This window comes from Salvelinus namaycush, chromosome 3, assembly GCF_016432855.1.
Source record: "Salvelinus namaycush isolate Seneca chromosome 3, SaNama_1.0, whole genome shotgun sequence".
In the NCBI taxonomy this organism is placed as follows: Eukaryota; Metazoa; Chordata; class Actinopteri; order Salmoniformes; family Salmonidae; genus Salvelinus; species Salvelinus namaycush.
Genome location: NC_052309.1, coordinates 7,023,234 through 7,038,154, shown reverse-complemented (window position 1 = coordinate 7,038,154; position 14,921 = coordinate 7,023,234). Strand labels below are relative to the sequence as shown.

Here is a 14,921-nt window from a genome sequence, read left to right as displayed (position 1 = left end):
AACAACCTTAATATATCACAAGACCAGAGTCCCTTTTTAACATGTCCATTACATGCAAGACATATTTCATGTAGTCCGCATCATATCCTGTTGTATTCTGACAACAAAAAGGAAAAAGGAACATAGATTCAAACGGCCGCTAATGACTGCAAGTAAAAATTTGTCTTAGGCATCACATTATATCCTGTTGTATTGTGCCATGGCTGTGCCAGAGCCGACTGCAAGCCAACCCCGGGGTCTCCCTTATGGGAAGGCATACTCAAGTTCAACTCACAATCGATTCCGACACAGCCACGGCACAACAGCCAAGAACACATGCAGTACTGACAATCCAGAGCGAGTAAACCTGTAAAACCAACCCTCTCTCCACCCTACACATTATGTTTTTTATTCCAGGGTCGTTGCTCTATCACCTCTATCCACATTTTGGGGTTTTGGTAGGTTTTAATAGTCACGGTGGGAACAACATCACCTATACACTTCCTGATAAACTCAGTCACCGTGTCCGTGTATACGTCAATGTTATTCTCATAGGCAACCCGGAACATATCCCAGTACGCGTGATCAAAACTATCTTGAAGCATGCATTCCGATTGGTCAGACCAACGTTGAACAGACCTTAGCACAGATACTTCCTGTTTTGAGTTTCTGCCAGTATTTTTTTTATAGAGTAGCTTACTGACTGTTGAACTAGATTGTTTGTTTATTTTGTCTCAATCCAATATTTAATTTAGATATGTATATTTAAGAACCTGTTAGGTTCTGGTTACCTTTTGCATTATACTGTATAAGTATAATGGAAGAGTAGCTTCTGCCTTGAGAGCAGCTAATGGGGATCCCTAATAAAATACAACTAAGTAGTAGCCATATTAGGGATATTTTGATCAGTGGAGGCTGGTGGGTGGAGCTATTTGAGGACGGGCTCATTGTAATGGCTGGAATGGAATTAATGGAATGGAGTCAAACATGTGGCATCCATTTGTTTGATGTGTTTGAAACCATTCCATTCTAGCCATTACAATAAGCCTGTCCTCCTGTAGCTCCTCACACCAACCACCTCTGATTTCGATAGCACCCACATTGGATGATTGTGACTATGAGCTAGTGTGACAGAATATACAAATAAGCGGGTAAATGACCACACAGAGGAATGGACAATAAGCCAATTATTCAGCCATTAGCCATGCTCCAGCCTGAGAAGATGAATCACTGTATCATATCAACACACAAGCTCAAGCCAGGCAATGCACATCTTAGAAAACCCAAAACAGAATCATTCGTGGTTGCTTTTTTTTTTTTATAAAAAAGAAATGCTGCACACATTGTAAATCTGTCAACTGTGCAGTATTTCTCAGGCATTGAAGGATTGGTTTGTTCTCCAGTGGGATGTGAATATTGTATTTATTCAGCTTACTACTTCCTGACTGTATATTCTTGCCCGGCGACCACCGCCCGGCGACCAAGGGGGTCACATCCAATGTTAGAAAACGCTTTTCACATGTCTTGTCTTATCATCAGGGGAATGATAATGGCAAGGGGAAGTCATCAACATTTTCAAATAAATAGATACAGTAGATATTATTTCATTATTTTTACCTCACATTATATACTGAACAAAAATATAAACGCAACATGCAACAATTTCAAAGATTTTACAGAGTTACAGTTCATATAAGGAAATCAGTCAATATGAATACATTAATTAGGCCCTAATCTATGGATTTCACATGACTGGGCAGGGGTCCCGCAGGTGAAGAAGCCGGATGTGGAGGTCCTGGGCTGGCGTGGTAGAGAAATGAACATTCAATTCTCTGGCAACAGCTCTGGTGGACATTCCTGCAGTCAGCATGCCAATCGCACGCTCCGTCAACTAGAGACATCTGTGGTGTTGTGTGACAAAACTGCACATTTAAAAGTGGCCTTTTATTGTCCCCAGCAGACGGTGCACCGGTGTAACGATCATGCTGTTTAATCAGCTTCTTGATATGCCATACCTGTCAGGTGGATTGATTATATTGGAAAAAGAGAAGTGCTCACTAACAGGTAGCCTAGTGGTTAGAGCGTTGGGCCAGTAACCGAAAGGTTGCTAGATCGAATCCCTGAGCTGCCAAGACAAAAATCTGTTGTTCTGCCGCTGAACAAGGCAGTTAACCCACTGTTCCTAGGCCGTCATTGTAAATAAGAATTTGTTCTTAACGGACTTGCCTAGTAAAATAAATACATTTGCGAGAAATAAGTTTTTTGTCAGAGATTTTTTTATTTCAGCTTAATGAACATAGGACCAACACTTTACCTGTTGCGTTTATATTTTTGTTCAGTATAATTCGAAGAGGAAGGATAAACTCTAACGAGTTACCTTTCAATCTTATAGGCCTTTTCATTAAGAGCAGCTGTTTAGCTGGTAAACAAAGGTTAGCCATGTGTTGGCAAAAATGTATTAACTCAAGAAAGCTTAACAGCAGCCAGCGGCACTTGTCGCACTGGTAGCCTATTGACTGGTAGCCTGTTGACTGGTAGCCTATTGACTGGTAGCCTATTGACTGGTAGCCTATTGACTGGTAGCCTGTTGACTGGTAGCCTATTGACTGGTAGCCTGTTGACTGGTAGCCTGTTGACTGGTAGCCTATTGACTGGTAGCCTATTGACTGGTAGCCTGTTGACTGGTAGCCTATTGACTGGTAGCCTGTTGACTGGTAGTCTGTTGACTGGTAGTCTGTTGACTGGTAGCCTGTTGACTGGTAGTCTATTGACTGGTAGCCTATTGACTGGTAGCCTGTTGACTGGTAGTCTATTGACTGGTAGCCTATTGACTGGTAGCCTGTTGACTGGTAGTCTATTGACTGGTAGCCTGTTGACTGGTAGCCTGTTGACTGGTAGTCTGTTGACTGGTAGCCTATTGACTGGTAGCCTGTTGACTGGTAGTCTATTAACTGGTAGCCTATTGACTGGTAGCCTGTTGACTAGTAGCCTGTTGACTGGTAGCCTATTGACTGGTAGCCTGTTGACTGGTAGCCTGTTGACTGGTAGTCTATTGACTGGTAGCCTGTTGACTGGTAGCCTGTTGACTGGTAGTCTATTGACTGATAGCCTATTGACTGGTAGCCTGTTGACTGGTAGTCTATTGACTGGTAGCCTGTTGACTGGTAGCCTATTGACTGGTAGCCTGTTGACTGGTAGTCTATTGACTGGTAGCCTATTGACTGGTAGTCTATTGACTGGTAGCCTATTGACTGGTAGCCTGTTGACTAGTAGCCTATTGACTGGTAGCCTGTTGACTGGTAGCCTGTTGATTGGTAGTCTATTGACTGGTAGCCTGTTGACTGGTAGCCTGTTGACTGGTAGCCTGTTGACTGGTAGTCTATTGACTGGTAGCCTGTTGACTGGTAGCCTGTTGACTGGTAGTCTATTGACTGGTAGTCTATTGACTGGTAGCCTGTTGACTGGTAGCCTGTTGACTGGTAGCCTGTTGACTGGTAGCCTATTGACTGGTAGCCTATTGACTGGTAGCCTATTGACTGGTAGTCTTGACTGGTAGCCTGTTGACTGGTAGCCTGTTGACTGGTAGCCTGTTGACTGGTAGCCTGTTGACTGGTAGCCTGTTGACTGATAGTCTATTGACTGGTAGCCTATTGACTGGTAGCCTATTGACTGGTAGCCTGTTGACTGGTAGCCTATTGACTGGTAGCCTATTGACTGGTAGCCTGTTGACTGGTAGCCTGTTGACTGGTCGCCTATTGACTGGTAGCCTGTTGACTGGTAGCCTGTTGACTGGTAGTCTATTGACTGGTAGCCTATTGACTGGTAGCCTGTTGACTGGTAGTCTATTGACTGGTAGCCTGTTGACTGGTAGTCTATTGACTGGTAGCCTATTGACTGGTAGCCTATTGACTGGTAGTCTATTGACTGGTAGCCTGTTGACTGGTAGTCTATTGACTGGTAGTCTATTGACTGGTAGCCTGTTGACTGGTAGTCTATTGACTGGTAGCCTATTGACTGGTAGTCTATTGACTGGTAGTCTATTGACTGGTAGCCTGTTGACTGGTAGCCTATTGACTGGTAGCCTATTGACTGGTAGCCTATTGACTGGTAGTCTACTGACTGGTAGCCTATTGATTGGTAGCCTGTTGACTGGTAGTCTATTGACTGGTAGTCTACTGACTGGTAGCCTATTGACTGGTAGCCTGTTGACTGGTAGTCTATTGACTGGTAGCCTATTGACTGGTAGCCTGTTGACTGGTAGTCTATTGACTGGTAGTCTATTGACTGGTAGCCTGTTGACTGGTAGTCTATTGACTGGTAGCCTATTGACTGGTAGCCTATTGACTGGTAGTCTGTTGACTGGTAGCCTGTTGACTGGTAGCCTGTTGACTGGTAGTCTATTGACTGGTAGCCTGTTGACTGGTAGCCTGTTGACTGGTAGTCTATTGACTGGTAGTCTATTGACTGGTAGCCTGTTGACTGGTAGCCTGTTGACTGGTAGCCTGTTGACTGGTAGCCTATTGACTGGTAGCCTATTGACTGGTAGCCTATTGACTGGTAGTCTTGACTGGTAGCCTGTTGACTGGTAGCCTGTTGACTGGTAGCCTGTTGACTGGTAGCCTGTTGACTGATAGTCTATTGACTGGTAGCCTATTGACTGGTAGCCTATTGACTGGTAGCCTGTTGACTGGTAGCCTATTGACTGGTAGCCTATTGACTGGTAGCCTGTTGACTGGTAGCCTGTTGACTGGTCGCCTATTGACTGGTAGCCTATTGACTGGTAGCCTGTTGACTGGTAGTCTATTGACTGGTAGCCTATTGACTGGTAGCCTGTTGACTGGTAGTCTATTGACTGGTAGCCTGTTGACTGGTAGTCTATTGACTGGTAGCCTATTGACTGGTAGCCTATTGACTGGTAGTCTATTGACTGGTAGCCTGTTGACTGGTAGTCTATTGACTGGTAGTCTATTGACTGGTAGCCTGTTGACTGGTAGTCTATTGACTGGTAGCCTATTGACTGGTAGTCTATTGACTGGTAGTCTACTGACTGGTAGTCTATTGACTGGTAGTCTATTGACTGGTAGTCTACTGACTGGTAGTCTATTGACTGGTAGTCTACTGACTGGTAGTCTATTGACTGGTAGTCTATTGACTGGTAGTCTACTGACTGGTAGTCTACTGACTGGTAGTCTATTGACTGGTAGTCTATTGACTGGTAGTCTATTGACTGGTAGTCTATTGACTGGTAGTCTGTTGACTGGTAGTCTATTGACTGGTAGTCTATTGACTGGTAGCCTGTTGACTGGTAGTCTATTGACTGGTAGCCTATTGACTGGTAGCCTATTGACTGGTAGTCTATTGACTGGTAGCCTGTTGACTGGTAGTCTATTGACTGGTAGTCTATTGACTGGTAGCCTGTTGACTGGTAGTCTATTGACTGGTAGCCTGTTGACTGGTAGCCTGTTGACTGGTAGCCTATTCGCGGGTGATTTTTCAAAGCCTATGTCAGATACTCCAGTGAGTGTAATTTGCTTAACATTAGGTGTTGAGAAATATCATTAGAATGAATGTGATTCAAAATTATTTTATTCTGTTGTTGATAGCGAAATTCATAAAAACATTGGGGGGGAAATGAAGTCTATGTGTCTATGTTCTAGGTACCTGGTGTTCTACTGCCCCCAGGACATGGTGTATTCCTGTACTGCCCTCTTCCCTGTGCGTCTGGTGCTGACAGGCATGAAGGAGGTGACCCGCACATGGAAAGTCCTGGGGGGCGTGGCTGAGGCACACAGCAAGTACAAGGATGGACTGCTGGTGATGATCGCTATAGGATGGGCTAAAGGTAGGAATATCGCTGTTTTAGTATATACTGTACATATATATATATACACAGGCAAAGTCTCTCTTCATGGTATAGTATAATTTCTTTTTAAGGTAAGTACCTTTGTTTATTGTATACTGACAAGTACACGACATGGCCAGAAGTATGTGGACACCCCTTCAAGTTATTGGATTAGGCTATTTCAGCCATACCCGTTGCTGACAGGTGAATAAAATCGAGCACACAGTCATGGAATCTTTATAGACAAAAATTGGCAGTAGAATGGATTTACTGAAGAGCTCAGTGACTTTCAATGTGGCACCGTCATAGGATGCCACCTTTCCAACAAGTCAGTTCGTCAAATTTCTGCCCTGCTAGATCTGCCCCAGTCAACTGTAAGTGCTGTTATTGTGAAGTGGAAACGTCTAGGAGCAACAACGGCTCAGCCTTGAAGTGGTAGGCCACACAAGCTCACAGAATGAGACCACAGAGTGCTATTCGCGTAGCGAATAAAAATTGTCTGTCTTTGGTTGCATCACATCACGTCAGCACAAGAACTGTTCATCGGGAGCTTCATGAAATGGGTTTCCATGGCCGAGCAGCTGCACACAAGCCTAAGTTCACCATGCGCAATGCCAAGTGTCGGTTGGAGTGGTGTAACGCTCGCTGCCATTGGACTCTGGAGCAGTGGAAGCGTGTTCTCTGGAGTGATGATGACGCTTCACCATCTGGCAGTCTGACGAACGATTCTGGGTTTGGCGGATGCACAACCTGCCGGAATGCATAGTGTCAACTGTAAAGTTTGGTGGAGAAGGAATAATGGTCTGGGGCTGTTTTTCATGGTTCGAGCTAGGCCCCTTAGTTCCAGTGAAGGGAAATCTTAACTCTACAGCATACGATGACATTCTAGACAATTCTGTGCTTCCAACTTTGCTTCCAACAGTTTGGGGAATGCCCTTTCCTGTTTCAGTATAATAATTCCCCGGTGCACAAAGCGAGGTCCATACAGAAATGGTTTGTCAAGATCGGTGTGAAGAACTTGACTGGCCTGCACAGAGCCCTGACCTCAACCCCACGAACACCTTTGGGATGAATTGTAACGCCGACTGCGAGCCAGACCTAATCGCCCAACATGATTTTGGAATGAGATGTTCGACAAGCAGGTGTCCATATACTTTTGTGTATGTGTTGTGAATGCAATCCACACAACCATACAGATTAAGGGCGTGTAAGTAAGCATTTCACTGTAAGGTCTACCTACACCTGTTGTTGCGCAGGTGACAAATACAATTTGATTTGATTCTGTCAACCTCTGGCCACCATGCGCTATGCTAGGGAACCACTCAGTGGTGTAGTTCAGAGTAAACACAAGTAAATACAGTTTACCCACCTTTTGCAGAAAAATGCATTGAAAGTATAGGGAGCGTTACCTCTTTCACTGCGATCGACGGTCAGAGTTTACCCACCTATTTTTTTATTTACCACTACATCACTGGTAGCACTGTGTGTGTACTGCTCACTGACAAGCATGTGGAAGATATGGCCAGATCTAGTACACACACACACAGATATATAAACTCTCTCTCACACATTCAATATATATTGGTTATAAATCAATTTGGGGGGGGGGGGGGGGGGGGGGCTGTTGGTAATCATTCATAAGACAAGTTTCAGGAATGTAATGGATATTAAACACATTACTATTGTGGTTATTAGTCCTGACCTTTTGGTCCGTACGAGTGCTGCTAAATAACATGAGGTTGCGTTGACACTAATTGTGATCCTGAAGATTATAGTTTCGCTGTTCAGCTCTGTGCTTTGAATAACAAGCAGCCCAGCAGCCCTTACACATCACAAAGAAATAGAGCTTTCTGATTTGACTTTGTTGAGGTGTTATTAGACCTTTAGACTTGTCAGCTACTAGCCTGGTCGCAGATCTGTTTGTGCTTTATAGCAAACTCCTTTTTATGCCAAACAGACCATAGGAGCCAGACAGCACAAACGGGTCTATAAATATGTTATACCAGTCCAGGACAATGACGCAGGGTCGTATCTCTTTCTCTTCAGGTGCTGGAGGAGGTCTGATCAGTAATTTTGAACAGCTGGTCAGAGGAGTCTGGAAGCCAGAAACCAATGAGCTTCTCAAGATGACCTAGTAAGTCCCCTCCTCTCCCAGAGCTCGTACTGTAGGATCAGTTAGTAATTCCTCTGCTCTCCTTGGGCTTGAACTATAGGATCAGTTAGTATGTCCCCTCCTCTCTGAGGCCTCGTACTGTAGGATCAGTTAGTATGTCCCCTCCTCTCTGAGGCCTCGTACTGTAGGATCAGTTAGTATGTCCCCTCCTCTGAGGCCTCGTACTGTAGGATCAGTTAGTATGTCCCCACCTCTGAGGCCTCGTACTGTAGGATCAGTTAGTATGTCCCCTCCTCTCTGAGGCCTCGTACTGTAGGATCAGTTAGTATGTCCCCTCCTCTGAGGCCTCGTACTGTAGGATCAGTTAGTATGTCCCCACCTCTGAGGCCTCGTACTGTAGGATCAGTTAGTATGTCCCCTCCTCTGAGGCCTCGTACTGTAGGATCAGTTAGTATGTCCCCTCCTCTGAGGCCTCGTACTGTAGGATCAGTTAGTATGTCCCCTCCTCTGAGGCCTCGTACTGTAGGATCAGTTAGTATGTCCCCTCCTCTGAGGCCTCGTACTGTAGGATCAGTTAGTATGTTCCCTCCTCTGAGGCCTCGTACTGTAGGATCAGTTAGTATGTCCCCTCCTCTGAGGCCTCGTACTGTAGGATCAGTTAGTATGTCCCCTCCTCTGAGGCCTCGTACTGTAGGATCAGTTAGTATGTTCCCTCCTCTGAGGCCTCGTACTGTAGGATCAGTTAGTATGTCCCCTCCTCTGAGGCCTCGTACTGTAGGATCAGTTAGTATGTCCCCTCCTCTGAGGCCTCGTACTGTAGGATCAGTTAGTATGTCCCCTCCTCTGAGGCCTCGTACTGTAGGATCAGTTAGTATGTCCCCTCCTCTGAGGCCTCGTACTGTAGGATCAGTTAGAATGTCCCCTCCTCTCTGAGGCCTCGTACTGTAGGATCAGTTAGTATGTCCCCTCCTCTGAGGCCTCGTACTGTAGGATCAGTTAGAAGGAGGATAGAATGTGTTCAGTGTCTGTGTTAGCCTGGTCCCACGTCTGTTTGTGTTGTTTATAGCTAACTCCTATGTTTGGCATGACAATGACAAGCAACGCGCATGACCCGCCCTCCTGAGGATCTTTTACTCCTGCGACTCTTTCATACTTTTGTCGTTTTTCCCCCGTTAACGTTACGACCACGTAAAGGTTTGTAATGACCTGTCAAACACATCACAGTAATGGCTGAAATGGACTCAATGGAATACATTGTCTTTCCGTTGCCTCTATAAGAACGATAAAGCTTAGTCGGGATTTAACGCATCGTCTCAACACTTACATGAGAAGAAAGATAACTTTATTTTTATGGGTGTTATTTTTTGTGGATTTGAAAAAAGTAATAATTTAATACAGTTAAAATGATTACCAATGAAATGCCTCGAAATGAAAGCTACTTCCCGAAAATGAACATTCAGATTGTAGTGATGATATGTCTGATCTCGCAAACATTGGAAAGTCTGTATACATGTAGATAGGTGTAATCTAGAGCCAAGCGTGTTGATTTTTAATCTGAGGGCATCCGGCTGTTTACACACCTTGTTGAATTATGCAGCAGAACGTGACAACAACAGTAATTCATGACGCAGTCTAGACAGCACAGGTGATTGCATGTAGGCCTAGGCCCCTAGATAGAGCAAGGTTTTGGTGGTTTCAGCCCCGCTCCACCCCTTTATGTTAATGTATTAATATATGCAAATACACAAATGAAGCACGTATAATTTTCTTTATTTTAACACAAAATACCTTATAACATTACAAAATGTATATATGAGTGCAAACTAAGATTTAAAAAAAAATTACATTTTACAATAAATTGAATATCTGAATTCCAACAAATCCCTGGACTCATCATTTGGTAGAAGGTTTGGAATATCTTCATCCATTGTCCAACTGTTGCGTTTATTACAGTTGTTTAAAAAAAACAATTGACAATTTTGATGACTGTTGCTACAATGACGTGTCAAACTCATTCCATGGAGGGTCGAGTGTCTGCGGGGTTTCGCTCCACCCTTGTACTTGATTGATGAATTAAGGTCATTAATTACTAAGGAACCCCCCTTACCTGGTTGTTTAGGTCTTGATTGAAAGAAAAAAACAAAAACCTGCAGACACTCGGCCCCCCGGTGGAATGAGTTTGATACCTCTGATGTAGGCTTTAAAGCACAAACTGATCTGAGACCAGACTAGGTCTGTGTGATGTTGTACACAGAAACCAAATTATGTAATTGGAGATTCACTGAGTGACACATCGGTTACTGGCTGGCTGAGTATGTAGACGTTGACCTCTAAAACCCGCTGTGATGAATGATAATGCATGTCTTTATTCTCATGAGAGAGAGAGAGGCCCTCCTTGTCCCCAACCAAGGAGGGCCTACTGCAACACCTAGATCTTCTGCACAGATTCTGTCAGACCTGGGCCTGACAGTAAATCTCAGTAAGACAAAAATAATCGCGTTCCAAAAAAAGGTCCTGTTGCCAGGACCACAAATACAAATTCCATCTAGACACCATTGCCCTAGAGCACACAAACAACTATATATACCTTGGCCTAAACATCAGCGCCACAGGTAACATCCACAAAGCTGTAAATGAGCTGAGTAGACAAGGCAAGAAGGGCCTTCTATGCCATTCAAAGGAACATAAAAGTTGACATACCAATTAGGATCTGGCAAAAAATACTTAAATCAGTTATAGAACCCATTGCCCTTCATGGTTGTGAGGTCTGGGGTCCAACCAAGAATTCACAAAATGGGACAAACACCAAATTGAGACTCTGCATGAAGAATTCTGCAAAAATGTATCCTCTGTGTACAACATAAAACACCAAATAATGCATGCAGAGAAGAATTAGGCCGATATCCGCTAATTATCAAAATCCAGAAAAGAGCCGTTTAATTCTACAACCACCTAAAAGGAAGCGATTCCCAAACCTTCCATAACAAAGCCATTACCTACAGAGAAATGAACCTGGAGAAGCATCTCCAATCCAAAGTTAAATCTAGAATCGGCTTCCTATTTCGCAACAAAGCCTCCTTCACTGCCAAACATACCCTAGTAAAACTGACTATCCTACCGATCCTTGACTTCGGCGATGTCATTTACAAAATAGCCTCCAACACTCTACTCAGCAAATTGGATGCAGTCTATCACAGTGCCATCCGTTTTGTCACCAAAGCCCCATATACTGCCCACCACTGCGACCTGTATGCTTTCGTTGGCTGGTCCTCGCTACATATTTGTCACCAAACCCACTGGCTCCAGGTCATCTATAAGTCTTTGCTAGGTAAATATCTCAACTCACGGGTCTCCATAGCAAAACCCACCCGTAGCACGCGCTCCATCAGGTATATTTCACTGGTCATCCCCAAAGCCAACACCTCCTTTGGCCGCCTTTCCTTCCAGTTCTCTGCTGCCAATGACTGGAACGAATGGCAAAAATCACTGAAGTTGGAGTCTTATATCTCCCTCACTAACTTTAAGCGTCAGTTGTCAAAGCAGCCCATCTGTAATTAGCCCATCCAACCAACCATCTACCTACCTCATCCCCATATTTGTTTTTGTTTTTCTGCTCTTTTGCACACCAGTATTTCTACTTGCACATCGTCGTCTGCACATATATCACTCCAGTGTAAATTGCTAAATTGTAGTTACTTCGCCACTATTGGCCTATTTATTGCCTTACCTCCTTATTTATTTTGCACACACTGTATACAGATTTTTATAGTGCGTTATTGACTGTATGTTTGTTTATCCCATGTGTAACTCTGATGTTTTTGTCGCACTGCTTTGCTTTATCTTGGCCAGGTCGCAGTTGTAAATGAGAACTTGTTCTCAACTGACCTACCTGGTTAAATCAAGGTGAAACAAAATAAATTAAAAAAGAGAGAGAGAGAGAGATCTGTTCATAGCCATAATGATGAAGTTACTAATCTGACTGACCTCTGACTTTGTGTGCAGCCCTACTAAGATCACCCTGATAGGAGCAGTGCTGTTCGCCTTGCAGCAGACCCAGTACCTGGCCATCCAGAAGCACCACCTCATGTTGCTGTACACCGTCTTCACTGTTGTCAACAAAGTCAGTCACTAACCTGATCCTATCCCTAGCCTCAACCCTAACACTCACAGGGCAGGGCCTCTACAAAGACATAGGGCCAGTTTCCTGGACCCAGATCAAGCGTAGTCCCAGATCTGTTTGTGCTATATAGCCAACTCCTATGGTCATTGTGGCACAATCAGATCTGGGATCAAGATAGATCAAGCCTACATCTGGACCAGAAAGCATGCTCAATGGAGAATCTCAACTACTTTTTAGTCCAGAAATGGCTTCGATCTTGATCTGGAAAACCTCCCAATACATAATGTTTATGGCAATCAAAAACATTATTTCTCCATGTTGACTATCACACAACATCCAGTCCATGTTATTTGAAGGACCTATCTTTATACTTATATTTAGCTATGACTCAACTTTAGTCTTGTATTGCCTCTAGCAGAAGAATTTTGCATCATTTTCTTCTCGTTGCATCATTCCTCCTCAATCCTCTCACAATGAGTGATGTCTCCTGCTCTTGACATCTTATAAATCTAATCACAGGTTCTCAGAACTCTCCCAACTGTTAGATTAGAGTTCTCCTATCAACTCATTAAAGTTACATTTAATCTGATAAATCATATGATAAATCTTGTCTACTTCTTTATTAGTCATTCTGTAGTCATTTTCATCACTCCATCCTGTCTCTCCATCTCTTTAAATCCTTCCATCTATTAATTCCCCCCCCCAGACAAGTATGATGCTGACCGGCTCCTCCTCTTCGCCCTTCGCTCCCATCGAGTCTGTTGTGCACCGCACGTTCTTTGCCGGGCCATCGCCATCCTTCACGTCTGAGACCAAGACCTCTGTTGTGAAGAAGGGCACCGGTGAGAGCTTGAACAGAGCAGCGGTTCCTGAGACCTCCAAGGCCCCAGGGTCCTCGTCCAAGACTGCAGCACACAACAGGGGAAAGGGCTCACCAAAGAAGGCCAAAGTGCAGTCGGAGAGCACTGAGACAGAGAGCTGCAAGAAGAGTGACTAGAGTCCTTATACTGCATTGTACTGTATAGAAATAGAATCTATAGAACGGACAGTTGTTTAGCACACTGTAATTTGACTGGTAAAGCCATGGGTGCACTTAATGGGGCTGTCCATTCTAGAAATGATATTTATATTCTGTGCTGCCCTTCTTATCCTGGCTAGGACAATCTATTCTCTGTGTCCTGTGGCACTGTCGTCCTGTGATAGGTCCCAATTTGCTACCACACCTTTTTTTGTCCTAACCCTTTGATGTTTGTAGATCTGTAAGCTGGAAGCAATATGATAGAAGCTTCACCACTACACTGCTTATGTTCATTGTATACCTGTCCAGAACCTTCAGATCTTCAAACATGGAAGGGTTATGTGCGAGCGGAAGGAGTAGGGAGCAAATTGGGTCTGTCTGTCTCACTCTAGAATGAGAGCAAATAGAATATGTGCTGATTTTAATATATTATACAGTAACGTAGCTTTATAATCCTTTTCTAATTCTGTGATGATGCATCCTGTTTTCTACAGAGTTTTGGTGAAAAATACTGTCCATGGTGCTGATCAGCCACTTTTTATCTGTATATTAATAATAATATATTCTGTTTTATGTACCCGTACATTTCCTACTATGAAATGTTTTAAGAATTTACATGACAATTTATATAATTATTACTCAGGTCTTCTATTATATTTATGCTTAAGAAAATGCACTTGAATGCAGGAATTTCTAAATGGAATGCTTTTTGCGGCACTTTGCTGCAAACACTGCCTCTTTTGTGAATACTTTAAATTCTATTGAAAAGTAAATGTTCACATGCACTTTAATCTGACTTGTTGTCGTTCTTATCACAACCGAAATACAAAAACTTGGTCATTTGTAAACGTTTGTGTGATAAACCTTTTAGTTAATAACCTTTTAGTTAATAACCTTTTAGTTAATAACCTTTTAGTTAATAACCTTTTAGTTAATAACCTTTTAGTTAATAACCTTTTAGTTAATAACCTTTTAGTTAATAACCTTTTAGGTAATAAACTTTTAGTTAATACACTTGTAGTTAATAACCTTTTAGTTAATAACCTTTTAGGTAATAAACTTTTAGTTAATAACCTTTTAGTTAATAACCTTTTAGTTAATAACCTTTTAGTTAATAACCTTTTAGTTAATAACCTTTTAGTTTTTAACCTTTTAGTTAATAACCTTTTAGTTTTTAACCTTTTAGTTAATGACCTTTTAGTTAATAACCTTTTAGTTAATACACTTGTAGTTAATAACCTTTTAGTTAATAACCTTTTAGGTAATAAACTTTTAGTTCATACAAGTAATGTATCTCCCGAGTGGAGCAGTGGTCTAAGGTACTGCATCTCAGTGCAAGAGGTGTCACTACAGTCCCTGGTTCAAATCCAGGCTGTATCACATATGGTTGTGATTGAGAGTCCCATAGGGCGGCGCACAATTGGCCCAGCGTCGTTTGGCTTTGGCCGGGGTAGGCCGTCATTGTAAATAAGAATTTGTTCTTAACTGACTTGCCTAGTTAAATTAATCATATTTTCAGATACACAGCCTCCATGCTCTGTGGAGTCAGTTGTTATGAATGTATTTGAAATGTTCACATATTTCCTCAATGATATTCTGATCATTGGCAAGGTTCTATAGCTGTTGTTATTGTTAGCTGTGGTCATGTCCAGGGCAAGACACATTTAACAAGGCAAAGGAAAGGTCAGATTTAGCTGAAGAAATACATCAATATCTCAGTCTGTTTTACCTTTAAATGGAAAAGAGGTGCAATTATTTTAATTATGTAATTTGTGCAATGTGCTGCCCTTATCTGTGTCTCTATCTATGGCTTGTAATTGCCCTAATGTTGTCTTAATTGATTTGGAAC

General features: G+C 42.9%; 1 protein-coding gene across 1 annotated transcript in view; it reads left to right on the top strand.

Annotated features, from left to right (window-relative positions):
- The window catches only part of LOC120044885 (trimeric intracellular cation channel type B-like), a 32,755-nt gene extending 18,892 nt beyond the window's left edge, over window positions 1–13,863 (top strand). The window contains exons 3-6 of the mRNA XM_038989605.1: window positions 5,637–5,821; window positions 7,868–7,955; window positions 11,937–12,054; window positions 12,761–13,863. Of these exons, the coding sequence (XP_038845533.1) occupies window positions 5,637–5,821; window positions 7,868–7,955; window positions 11,937–12,054; window positions 12,761–13,051 (682 nt within the window). The 3' untranslated portion in view covers window positions 13,052–13,863. The remainder of the gene's footprint in view (window positions 1–5,636; window positions 5,822–7,867; window positions 7,956–11,936; window positions 12,055–12,760) is intronic.
- The last annotated feature ends 1,058 nt before the right edge of the window (window positions 13,864–14,921 follow it).